At 29.7% G+C, this 13,331-nt stretch overlaps 2 protein-coding genes across 2 annotated transcripts; both read right to left on the bottom strand.

Annotated features, from left to right (window-relative positions):
• Positions 1 to 5,083: 5,083 nt before the first annotated feature.
• Positions 5,084 to 6,571, bottom strand: LOC129316792 (probable bifunctional methylthioribulose-1-phosphate dehydratase/enolase-phosphatase E1). The gene is made up of 6 exons (XM_054961164.1): positions 6,310 to 6,571; positions 6,079 to 6,215; positions 5,891 to 5,986; positions 5,638 to 5,757; positions 5,462 to 5,551; positions 5,084 to 5,380 (listed from the first exon to the last, which is right to left on the bottom strand). The coding sequence occupies exons 1-6, from the start codon at positions 6,569 to 6,571 to the stop codon at positions 5,273 to 5,275; spliced, it is 813 nt and encodes a 270-aa protein (XP_054817139.1). The 3' UTR covers positions 5,084 to 5,272.
• A 5,583-nt stretch (positions 6,572 to 12,154) lies between these two features.
• Positions 12,155 to 12,992, bottom strand: LOC129316791 (early nodulin-like protein 2). The gene is made up of 2 exons (XM_054961163.1): positions 12,806 to 12,992; positions 12,155 to 12,691 (listed from the first exon to the last, which is right to left on the bottom strand). Exons 1-2 carry the CDS (start codon positions 12,990 to 12,992, stop codon positions 12,264 to 12,266), a joined length of 615 nt encoding a protein of 204 aa, XP_054817138.1. The 3' UTR covers positions 12,155 to 12,263.
• Positions 12,993 to 13,331: the final 339 nt, after the last annotated feature.

The raw sequence follows: 13,331 nt of genomic DNA, 5'->3' as shown, positions 1-13,331 counted from the left end.
AAAATTTATCTACTTTATAAATAGGAATAGAGAAGTAAGATTTTTATTTAAAAAAACAAAGTGAGCATAATAGAGAGAAGAGAATAATAAAATGATAAAGAGATGAGAACAAGGATAGACGACATAAATAAACAATCAAACGTGCCTATGCATGAGAAAGTTAAATTTTAAATAAAAAAATATAATTATCAGTTCTTATAATTTTATTAAATTTTATTTTTAATATTTATAGTTTTTTTAATGTTTTCACTTTTAATCCCTATAATTTCCAAAAGTTTGAGTAATATTTGTTATTCAAATCCTTATAATTTCATTATTTTCAATAGTTTTAATTCTTATAAGGATTAAAAACATTAAAAAAATTATAGGGATTAAAAGTAAAATTAGATAAAATTATAGAATTAATAATTATGTTTTATCAATTTAAATTGTTATATAAAAGATGCATGTTACCATTTTTCTAGTTCTTTTGAATAAAAAATTTCAATAAAGTTCAAAGGAGATATTTTCTTCTCTGCATTCATATGATACAATATTTGTTACCATCTCCGATCTCATTTGTAAGAAATATTTTTTTGATTCTATTTATAAATAACTTTCAACATGTTTTATTAGTACTAAAAAAATTTTAAAACTTGTTAATTTATCTTAAAATTTAATAAATTATTAATTTTGTCCCTATTAAATATATTTTTTAATAAAATATTTTATCTCTCCAACATTCAATGGACGATAAAAGAAAAAATTTGTGAAAAAATGATGACGTGTTTAAAATAAGATTAAAAAAATTCTTCTCTCTTTGCCCTATAAATAAGACCAAAACAGTACTTTAAAAAGTCTATTTGATTCAATTTATAAGTTATTGTGCATCTTTTTAAATAATATTTAAAAAGTATTTTTAATTATCTTTATGAGAGAGAAAAAGAAAAAATATTATTTTTAACATAACATTATTTTTTAAATTCATTATATAAAGGTGTATTTCAAATTTTATACACTTTTATTTTTTATATTTTTTTATATTAATATTGATAAAATTGATAGAAATAATTTATAAAAATGATTAGAGGAGCATCATGCAATTTAATTTTTTTTTTTTTTGGGTAATCAGCGGCCAATTGCCAAGAGAAACGGCATTTACATCAGAATCGGACGTAGGTCAGCAAACCCCACAGGATCCCTATACAACGAATCTATCATGCTCTCAGGAGGTACAATGTGAATTTTTTATTTTTTTTATTGATATATAAATCAGTTTTCACATTTATTGATGATACATAGTTTGTCGAAAATGGAGACGAAGCCCGAGCTCAAACCACACACAATCGAGCGGCGGCTATTTTTTTTTGACCTTTTCTATTTTTCTCCCCATTAAACATTTATCATTTATTTGAATGGAGGAAAAAATAACAGGACTAGGAGAGAAATCTTTTAAAAGTAATAAAGAAATTTATTGTTTTCAAAAATTCTTCTTTCTAGTTTTCTCTATCCTAATTTTCTTTCTACTTTTCTCTACGTCCTTTAAATAGTAATTTTTTTTCATAAAATAATGATCAATATTCTGCTGGTCGTTTTCCCTTTCTCATTGGTATGCCCACCACATATTTCAAAACATGTCATCTACTAATATTACGAGTGCAATATGTGTCACACGTCAAGTATATATGATTGAAAATGAATACTGATCCCATCATTTCAAAGTATGTCTCATTTATTTTATAAAATTTTTTAGATAAATTAGGTTTAGAGATTCACCCAAACCAAGACATACTTCCAGGCATAAAGAGAACTTATACAGAGATATCATCAAGATCCTTACAGCTATAGAAGCAAGAGTATCGCATTTGATATTACGTATGAAGATCAAGAAATAACATTAAATAGCCATTATTATAAAAAATTAATAATGTCTAACAGGAATAATCTTACTTACAAAAAATACTCTTTATTTGTTTTATTTTCTTAAAGCACTTACCCATATATTATTGTTTTTATTAATAATAATAAAATATTTTAAAAATAATTAATGCTTTGCTGTACCCTGATTCTAAAGTGGCAATTATTTTAAAAAATATTAAAATTTTAACCGAATAAATATTTTAATTATGAAGGAGGAAGCAACACTATAACATCAATTAATGACAAAATTTAGCAGACAACTTAGGGTGTGTTTATTCGAGAGAGGGAGAGAAGGGTTTTAATGTTATCTTATTTTATTTTGTTAGATGAGAGAAGATAAAGGAATTTTTAATGATCCTTTGTTTGATTTAGGAGGGGAGGTAATAATTAATTTATTATTATATCCTATATATTAGTTTAAAATTTAAATTTTTAAATTTTTTTGTAGAAAATAATTTTACACTTCGATATAAATTGCATATATTTTAAAATTCACTCACATCCCATCATATTGTCAAAATGTGAATTTAAAAAATTAAATCAATAATTATAATGATAACAATTTTTTGTAAAAAATAAATAACTTCTTTAAATATATAATAAAATATGATAAACTGTAATTTTTTTAAAAATCCAACGAGATTAGTCGAGGTCTGAGAGTAAAGTATAATTTGATATGAAGGAGAGTTATATAAAGCAATCAATACTAACACTTAAAAAGACAAAAATTTAAAGTCTTTCATCTTAATTTTATAAATTTTGGATGATAAGCATCATATTATTAAAAAAAAAAAAAGTCACTTGAGGAGTAACATGCATGCCGAATTATAGCTTTCTAATAGGGTTACAGTTAATTATGACAACAACGTTAAGAAAAGCATCGGTAATGAATTTAAAATATGAGCAGTACCTTTGACTTCCCAAAAAACATTTTTAAAGTTTTTTTAAAGTACTTTAAAATTTTAATTTATAAGACACTCTTAAAAAATTAAGCATCTTAAAATATAAGACACTTTAAAAAATAATATGTTTATTAATAATATTTTTTTAATATTTTCCTTCTCATATTTTATCTTTTTTAAAATTAATATTTTTCATATTTTTTATAAATAGAGTATTAAATAAAGAGTATTTTTAAAAATTTATATTTTTATTTTAAAAAAATAAGGTAGTAAAGTGTATTTATTTAGTTTTATTAGTATGTATAATTTTATCTAAAAGTGTTTTATAAATTAATATGGGAGCAGTAATTATGACTTACTCCATTCAAAATATTAAGTATTTTTAATAAAATCTCACTACTTAATAAATTAGTTAACTGTCTTTCAATTAATACTATTTTTTCATACTTATCCTTATTTGATAGGATATTTTATTTAAAATAAATACAAAATTAAATGATCTATTTATTAACGTCACTTTTGGAAAAGAAAATTCATTAATTATACGTTGAATAATCTTTTAACCAACACTATTAAGGATTTTAAGATTTTCAACACGTCTCCTCTCAGGTATAATAATAGTTTGACTTGTAATGTATGGTAGTTTCATGTTATTTTGCAAAGTGTCTTACTGTTTTTTGTTATCCCAAAAAAAAAAAAGTTATGTAAGGTTGTGGGCTTGTGGCTGAAGAGTAAAAACAAAGGCTTTGTTTGTTCAAAATGGGGAAAAAAGGTGATTTTGAAATTATTTATAAGGGTAATGATTTCCTAGCTCAGTTCAAAAAATCTTTAAAGGAAAAAGGATGTAAAAAAATTAAAAAATTATTTATTCTAAAAAAAAATAATCCGAGTAGCTTGCTTATTATAATAAGTTGAAAACATTTTTCCTGAAAATGATCGTTTTAAAAAAAAAATTAAACAATTAAAAAACAAATTTTTAATATTTAGCTTAATTAAAATCATTTTTTAATTTAAACAAATGGGTCCTAAGTTAGGTTTATTGCGGCTGAATTGACGATGAATGTGTCCATGTTCAAGTAAACATGAATGCACGACACAAAGTCAAAAATACATTAGCTGGGTACAAAAACTGGCACTGGATTCCATCACAACCGTATGTGTGTGTGTGTGTGACATGGTAAACGCGCTTTTTAGTTTCAACAGGCCTTGGGGAGAATTATGTTTAAGCCTTTTACAATACAATTAATAATAAATGATGATGATGATATTGGCCAGTGAAATATTATAAGATTCTTAATTAATGATTAAAATGACAATTATACAATTACTAAGTATAACAAAATGACAAGATGTTATATGCCCATTTAACCTCCTTACGCCCCGCTGTCAATATATCTTGCGAGTTGGGTGTATTGTATTAGATGACACACCTCATCTGCAAGATTTCAGAAGCCTAGTTTCAGCAGGCATGGCCAAAATATCAATATACACGCGTTCTCAAAAATGGTAAACCGTATTTGTGTTCTGTCCCATAATTGAAGTAATTTCGTCCTCCTCTAACCCTTGCGGTGAAGATAATAGAGATCACTTGACTTGGAAAACAAGTTTAGGTTCTGGTTCTTCGGAAGAACAAATTCTGAGAGCCAAATTTTAAATGCCCTAAGAGCAATGTAAGAACTACGTTATGCGCTGGTCTTCAACTTTTGTGAAATTTCAGGATATTAATACAAAGATTAAAAAAAAAATAGTCATTTAAGTTTTTTTTTGGTCTGTTGGTTTACTTCTATATTGCAGCATGAGAAAAACGTCAGTCTAAGCCTAGAAACTCGTCGTCATTTGGTTTGATTCAGATGCTGGTGGTGGGAAAGTGAGGGAACTTGGTGATCCTGCATCAACCCTTCCACTTCCCTCCTTCCATATCATTCGTTCTTCTCTCCCTCATCCTCTATCTGTTCAAAACAATCCATCTTTAATTGCTTAATTATGTTATTGATCAGAAGCACTTCTTACTAGCATACACAAAGTTACAAGTATAGATTAAATTCAACCATGATTGGGAAGACTGACAAGTAGGACGGCTTGTGAATCATCAATTCGAATCTTAAAGATTCCAACATAAAACGCTCTAGACAGAGCTGTCGACCCATTACCCAGTAGGACAAAGAGTATTGAATGAAACTGAGTGCTTTATTTATCTGAGTTGAGTACAGAGACTATATTTACACCACTTATCGGGAACTTACAACAGAAAGCTTAAACAATTACCTGAGCTTAAACTGACGTCCAGTGCTGAAGCTAATCCAAGCCTAGTTACTTTTTAACATGATAATTGCTCAAAGTTGACAACTGGAAAGGAAAAAAAAAAAAACACCATCTACATAATTGGTTCGATGATTTTCAGATTAAAAAGCATCAACATTTTAAAACCCATATGCTCAAATCTCAATGCAGAATCTCGCATCTGATACTATCTATGATATTGATGATCTTTCGATGGGGCCATTCCTTGGCGTAGACCAGTTCTGCCCCAACTGATGAAGCTTGATTGCGGCATCAAATAGATAATGATAACACTCAGCCTGATACATATGAAGTAATTTTTTTTAAAAAAAAAACGCATAACAATTTTTCTTACTCAACCAATAAATAAGCACGCTGACCTGCGTCTTGGCCTTAATCCATGACTCTCCCCATATGAAAACTCCATGATTGCGTACTAGCACTGCAGTTGTTCTAGGGTATGCTTCGAGCTAAATGGAGTAAGAAGAAAAAGATAGAGAATTGAAAACAACATCATGAATCTGTGAACAGAAAAGAGGGGGAAGAAATGACATACCGCTTCAGTTATAGAATTTATCAGCGCTCTCTCGTGTTCGGCATTCTCAATTATTGGAATGATAAGTTCATCACAATACCCATGTCCTTCAATTCCTTTTATCATTTCCATATGACTGATCTGCTAATCAGTGGAAAAATCCGTACTGAAGGAAAATCCTTCATTCACTCTTTCAAATTTAAAATCAAGTGATGCAGAAACTAACTCCTAATAGCAATAATTCTACAAGTAAATGAAGGGAAAAAATAATTACTCGAAAATCTCTAGACAAAGGCTTGATCACAGATACAAGACAAGCCTCTATTGCATGACTATGTATAATAGCACCAGCATTGCGCATCTCATAAATCTGTCCATTTAGAGAATGAAAAGACCATAAAAGCAATTAAATCCATAGAGTAAGCTAACCAATAAATAAACAGAGTTTGAGGGTGTGTTTACCTTCATGAACAGAGGAGCACAGTCACTAGGCTTTGGAGGCTTGTGAGGATATGGCTTAAAAGTAGGTGTTAACAAATCAGAGCCGTCAGAAGACACCACAAACATGTCCTCTGCTGTCATTCTCTCCTTTTGAACCCCTTTGTAATTAAATACAATCATATTTTTCAGGCAATGAAGTGAATAGAGTAAGCTTGTTAGAGGCATATATATAAAGAAGGACCAGTAATGAACCAGAAGGGGTGATGACGATGAGGCCGAGGTGGCGCAAATTGACAGACATAGCTCCTCCAGTACCTGAAACCCAACCCATTGTGTAGAATTGTCGGCATAAGTCTGCCACTAGAGCCATCGTATCAGTCACTTGCTTGTTCTTCAAAAATAGACTAAACTTGGATGGTGAGCTCGTCAATGGTACGCCGCCTTCAGCCACCGACTGCGGCGGTGACAACGTCTGATCTATTCTCAGTCGCGATAACGACGACGGCGAATCCATCTTCTTGGCTTCCCAAGGGTATGAAGCGGAGCAGTCAATTATATAGATGCAGTGAGAAACAGAGACGCCTCGTTTCGTTACTGCCCATCAATTTGCTCAGCTTGGGAAAACTAAAAGCCTAAAACGTCGCTTGAAACCTTTTTCATTCGGGATCATCCTCCTCCTGGAAAACTAAATCAAATTATAGTTCTTGACCTGGATATTCAAATTATAGTTTGGGAAAGCGGAAACGTTATTATTAGTATGATTTATTAGGATCTTGTGAAGCGCTATGATTTCATTTCATCTTTGGATATCTGTTGCTCGAGTTTGAATATTTTGTGTCACTTGGCAGGTTTTTGGGCAATAAAACTCCTATCGAAATGGTTCGATTCCTCTGTGATCTTTGGAGGAATGATAGGACCCTTCGAGTCACGTTACGAATAAATTGCTTTTGCCAGTATATGAATGTGCTTTTCTGCAGAATAATATCAATCAACTAATAATAACGTGAAATTATAGCGTATATTTGTAATCATTTTTATTGATAAAGTATTATTTAAATATATAATATATAATTAAAATAAAACATCAAGCAAAAATTGTTGGTATTTTTTCGAAGGGAATTATGAAGTCACCTTTTTGCAGAGCCGCAGATTCTCAAATCTTAAGACATGGTGGGACAGGAATAGGATTTAGCAAAGCCAAGAAGTTTAGAGCACGATGCGAAGGAGTGAGCGAGGATATTATTGATAAATGCTAGCAGGCAAAAATATTGTAAATAACCTTGCATTGGCCATACATATCCACTAATTACACATCAATTACAGAACTAGAGGCTTAATTCCCATATCCTAGCGCTACATCACCAATCTAACTTTGGTTTTTTGTATACATCCATGTGTAAACAAATTGAAAACAGAAGAGATTCAGATGTCAAGATTAAAGAAAACAAATGGGATATTTGTACATTTAATTTGAATTGAATTAAAGGGCTCATTATTTTTGTTAAGCTTTCATTCTAAAATCTAATTAAACTTCAAAAAGTAGGCGACGCCTAAGATTAAGGAAAAAGAAAAACCAAAAATTGGATGAAAATACTGTGGTTGAATATTGCAGGTGCAGTGAATGATTGGGAGATGAATCAGTCTGTGCTTCTTGCGCAATGCGTAATGGCACTGCAGCCACGGCGATAAGGATTGGCCTTGCCACGTTCGTTGCAATTATAATAAGAGTTTCCACGTCGGTTGCAGGGAATACTATCCTTCCTAAGAGCATCGTAGCTTATGAACCCCACGGTCCTAAGGTTTCGAGATCTGCTCCTGCCAGCAGGTCTCATCAATAATGACATTCCTTTGATATTGTCGTAACAATCTGCCTGCATTAATCCATTGCACTCTCGTGGTCTTAAATATTGCTTCGCTTCCCTCTGAAATATGCCGTTTGATTTTGATTTCGACAACGACCCCAAGGCCATGGCGAGCAAAATTATCACAAGACGAAACTTCATCTTGATGTGCCAATGAATGAACTAATTGATCACGGAGATAGAAGAACAAGATAACAACATAGGAGGGAGTTTTGGCGATAACAAAAAGGTGAGGCTAGTAGGGTTTGCTATATTATTTATGGGGTTGGTGCATGGAAGCTACAAGTGTTTGGCAATGTCCATCTATTGCTCCCTGTTTCACCCTAGATATATATACATATATATATATTTGGATACTGGATTCGATCTCGCAACAGGCAAATTCTAGAGGTGAGATTGGAGGCAGCTGAGAAATAGTGATTCTGTTTTACGAATGGCAATGCATGAACACTTGTGATCCACCAGATCCGCTTCTATTTTAACGGGTCATGATCGTTAATTTTAAGCACCATGTGCTAGCTGCTCCGCAACGCATGTTTAGAAATTGGCGTTAAAGGGGGAAAACCCAATTATATGTGTGCTTTAAATATAATTTGAGATGAGAGTAATTTTTTTTTTTTTTGGGCCAACGAGATGAGTGTAATAGTAACATTGCGAATTTGGATTTATCTATATTCAATCCCATCCACATATTTGACTTAACGGTGGAAGACTAAATCTATAATTCATTTAATTACTACAGTAAAAAACATGTGTATTCTTTACATTAAAAACCATTTAAGCGATAATAATAAATATATAAAATTTTAATGAGAATATCTTGACCTAATTTAGGGCAGTTTGTTTTAGCTTATTTCATGAAAAAATTATTTATTTTTTAAAAATTTATTTTATGAGTTTTTATTATGTTTATTTAAATTTTTGAAAATAATCAAAATAAAAAAGCATATTTTTTATTTTTGAAAATAATAAAAATAATTTTTTTATTTTTTAAAAAATAATCTAATACGATAGATAAGATAGAGTATTTTAAAAAAGCATGATATGCAAATATATCATAAAATTTTAAAATAATGTAATAATAAATTATTTTTATAAAATAAAAATCAAAGAAGATATAATAAAATTTTAAAAAAATAACTAATAGTTACTTTTTTATTATTGTAACCAAACAAAAATAATATCTGCTTTTTATAAAATCTCTAAACTACTTAAAAATCACTTATTTTTTAATCTTAAACAAAACGGCTCTTAATTTCAATCAAGATTTCTAAAATTTTAAAATTTCAATGCACATATGTTGGTGTAGAGGACATAAATGAAATTAAAGAGCTCGTTGAAATGACATTATTGTCTCTAGTGAAGCTAGGTGTACAAACAACTCGTGTAGAAAAATTAACAATTGATATATGAAAAATGAACAATTGATGTAAGTAAAATTTACAATTCTCATTAACAACATGACACCGCTGTGAACCCACATCAATCATTCATTTTTCATACATCAGTTGCTCATTTTTCTTACATAAATTATTCATGTGCCTAACTTCACTTGTTTATATTTATAATGGTGTTATATTGTTAGGGAGAACTGCAAATTTTACTTACATTAATTGTTTAGTTTTCATATATCAATTGTTAATTTTTTTACAAGAGTTATTTATGCACCTAACTTTACCTAGCATAATAATTCAGTTAGTTTTTTAATTTTATGTTAGTCCACCATATATGCGGAGAAATTTCATAATTTTAGAAACTTTGCCTAAAATTAAGCCTGGTCAAGAAGTATTTACTGAAATTTTCCCTAATAAATATACATGACCATTAAATGAAAATGAAAAATTAAAAAGCTAAAGTATGGAGAGGGGCATTGGCATAATACAAGATCATAATAGTTCTTTATGATAGTCATTAAATGAATGATATATTTATTTTAATTCTACCATTAATAATCTAATACTCTCTTTGTTTTTGAATATAGGAGAATTTCAACTAATTCATACAGTTTTAAAAAAATTAGTTGATTATAATAATTGTGTGAAATTGAAACACTTGAACTAAAATGCCCTTGTAATTAATGATACTATCCATTAATGTGGATTTGGATTGACAAACTATATTTAGTACAGGCATTAAGTATTTATAGCATCTAAATTGTTGAAATTCAAATCAACAGTTCAAATGATTTTACTCATTCATTAATCTTAGTTTAAGTGTGAATTTAGAATCATTAATCTAAATTTTAATAATTTAAATGTTACATACAATTAGTGACTGTACTAAGTACAATCTCTGAATCCAAATCTTCATTTATGCAAGAAAATTTGGAGAAAATATAATTAATGTTTATTGAAATTTATAATTTTTCTTATTATAAAAATTGTAGGATAGAATTTTCCTTTTATTTGAAAATAAAGAAGCACTATTAAATCAAATAAATAATTAAATGTCTATATGAGATTAAATATGAAAAAAGGTACCGTATTAAGAGTGGGCGTGGAAATGATCCAGATCTCAAGGCAATACATTAATTAACATGGACAAAAATATTTTTAAAAATAATATTATTTTTTTGTTGCAAGAAAATTTGGTGAGTGTTTTTTTTTCTTTGCCAGAAAAGACCTTGTGAGTTTAAACTGTAGGCTAAATTATATACAGCTTTCTTAAACTTTGAATCATATATAAATAATTTCTTTAATTTTTAAAATTAATAATAAACATTTTTGAGTTTCCATGCTTATGCAAATAACCCTTAACTATTAATTAGATACTTCTTTAAATTTTATTTTTATGTGCATTTAAACTCATAAACTTTGATTGATATACGAATAATCTCCCCAAACTTTAAATTATGTGTAGATAATTAATTAAAAATTAATTATATAAAGTTATCTACATAAATATAAGAATTGAGGAGGATTCATTGTAAAGTTTCACAAATTAAAAAAGTCATGTGTGTATGGTTTAAAGTTCAGGAAAATAATATATAATTTAGCCTAAACTATAAAACTCATCAAGGTCTAGATGCTTGTGTGTGTGTGTGTCATCGCTCTGATTAATATTATAAGGTATTTTTAATTAAATTTTATTTTTAACAAATTTGTTAATTGTCTTTAAAATTTTACATTTTTTCTATGTCTACCCTCATTTAAGAAGTTTCCTTAATTAAAAAACATTATTAATTATACCCCTCATAATTAAAGTTATTTTTGAAAAAAAAAAACTCATTAATTACACTTAAAAAACCTAAAATGCCTTTTTTTTTGTCATCTTAACTAAAATTTTTTTATATTTTTTTAATGGAGGGAGTATATATGTCATTAGGATAAGATTCTCATATACCCCATCCCGAAATTATAAAATAATTTAAGAGATGATTATGTATATCAATAAAGTTTAATAATGCAATTTTACAAACTTACATTTTTAAAACAAAACTACAAACTTTTAATAATACCTTTTACTTACTATAATTTTAAATCTATATATTTAATCATTACACTATAATCATTTTAATCCTTGCTCTACTTGAAGGATAATATTGAAAAAATATTAGATTTAGATTCAAAAATTGTACTTAATATGAGCACCAAGTACCTATAACATTTAGATTGTTATAAATACAAACCAAATATTTATATAAATTCACTCATTTATTAATTTCAAGTGAAGTATGAATTTAGAATTATTAATATGAATTTCAACAATTTAAATACTACATGCACTCAGTGTCTATATTAAATACAGTCACCAAGTCCAAATCTAAAAATATCATTAATGAAACTTTATTTTTGTTAAATTATATGATATTATATTTAATTTGGGACAAGGATTTGGATCCTCTCTATACCCTTCCTCAATACAAATCTCAGTTTCAATCTCATCAATCCATTTAATTATTCATTTTGTTTAATGGTGTGAGATTGTTAATCTTGACATTAAATAAATACAATATTCATTTAATGATTATTATTAATAAGCAGTATAATCTTATTTTCAAAAGCATTTAAGTGATGATAATGAATAATCTATTTATTTTAGCATCATAATTAGCAAATCTCACACCATTAAACCAAAATAATAATTAAATGAATAAATTGGATTTGGTATGTAAAAATGTATTGAGAGTATGGAGAGAATTTAAATATTCAAAGTACCTCCGAAATTATCTTATAATTTGGAAGGAGGTATATCAATAAGATTCGAATTCATTTCCTTGTAAACTATGAGATTAGTCTTATTCAAAATAATTAAATCCATACACCATTATCCGTCCAAATTCAAAAAGAAAGTCGAAGCCGGCAATCAACTAATTAGAGGTGACTTCTTCAACGTCCATTACAACTAAATTAGCCCGTCAATGCTCCTGAAGATCAAGTTCATCCCAATGCCAACCCCAAAAGCCAACCCCATTAATATCGAACCACCGAGCCCCAGGCCTGGGCCTGAACTAGCCGACCGCGATGGAGATGGTGAACCGGCTTTGCGCATATCGGCTTCAGGAGATGGTGCCACAGTAGGCGGTGTCGCCGGCGCCGGAGTAGGAGGTGAATGTGGTTTGTGTCTCACAGCCATAACGACGACGATCAGTTTTTGGCCCCTTAGGCAATGCTCGGATTTCCCACTGATGAAGTAAAAGGGACCCGACCTATTGAGAATGAAAGATGACTGTCCATCCTCCATCTTCTGCAAGGGACTTTTGGTGTTGCACGAATCGTAATCCTCCTCCTTCACCACGAAGACCGAATCAGACCCTTTCTTGTACTTAAAATCTACATCATCGACCAAAATGATAGTGATAATCAATGAAGAGAGAAATTGCATTATACATTGAGATATATATATATATATATATATAATACGGAGAAACAGAATACTGGACTCACAGAGAGTGTCATTGACTTGAAACCTGATTCTCTGGGCCCAGTGATTGTAGTCTTCCGAAGGCTTCGTTACCCAGCCATCTTTGCCACCAACGCGAAACTCGTGCGCTTCAGACGGTGCCGAGAAACGAAGCCATATGAACATGAAGATCAAAAAGCCTGGGAACCTGCTGCCAGACTCAGAACCCATTTCACAGAGAAGTTAATGAGCGATACACGCACACTGGCACTATATAACGGAGATTGTAGAAAGAAATGGAAGGTGACCGTTGTGGAGTGCGACGTGAAATATGCTTTGGAGGGTTGGCATGTATGCAGTGTCTCAAAGCTGAGGGAGCGTGCGTTTTGTTTTGATTTGTGGTTTCCATGCTCTAAATCAGCGTTACTTCCACATGGCAACATGCAAGAGACCCAACGGTAACGTACTGTTGCACCGAAATTTGGGTCTCCTAGAAATTTGTTAATATTTTTTAAGTGAATGAGAAATTGATTTTTTTTTTTTAGCCGAATGATGAGAAATTGATTGAAA

Source organism: Prosopis cineraria, unplaced genomic scaffold (assembly GCF_029017545.1).
Source record: "Prosopis cineraria cultivar Desert tree isolate PC_DT_omini unplaced genomic scaffold, ASM2901754v1 PC7, whole genome shotgun sequence".
Lineage (NCBI taxonomy): Eukaryota > Viridiplantae > Streptophyta > Magnoliopsida > Fabales > Fabaceae > Prosopis > Prosopis cineraria.
The sequence above is the reverse complement of the archived record's forward strand: the minus strand, read 5'-3'. Positions and strand labels throughout refer to the sequence as shown.

Excerpts from the sequence above, each read along its gene's own strand:
- LOC129316792 (XM_054961164.1), bottom strand. The coding sequence starts at position 6,571 with ATGGATTCGCCGTCGTCGTTATCGCGACTGAGAATAGATCAGACGTTG. Across the intron at positions 5,758-5,890 it reads CTTTGTCTAGAGATTTTCGA|ATCAGTCATATGGAAATGAT; the intron begins GTAATTATTTTT and ends ACTGATTAGCAG. Across the intron at positions 5,381-5,461 it reads GGATTAAGGCCAAGACGCAG|GCTGAGTGTTATCATTATCT; the intron begins GTCAGCGTGCTT and ends CATATGTATCAG.
- LOC129316791 (XM_054961163.1), bottom strand. The coding sequence starts at position 12,992 with ATGGGTTCTGAGTCTGGCAGCAGGTTCCCAGGCTTTTTGATCTTCATG. Across the intron at positions 12,692-12,805 it reads TCAAGTCAATGACACTCTCT|ATTTTAAGTACAAGAAAGGG; the intron begins GTGAGTCCAGTA and ends TCGATGATGTAG.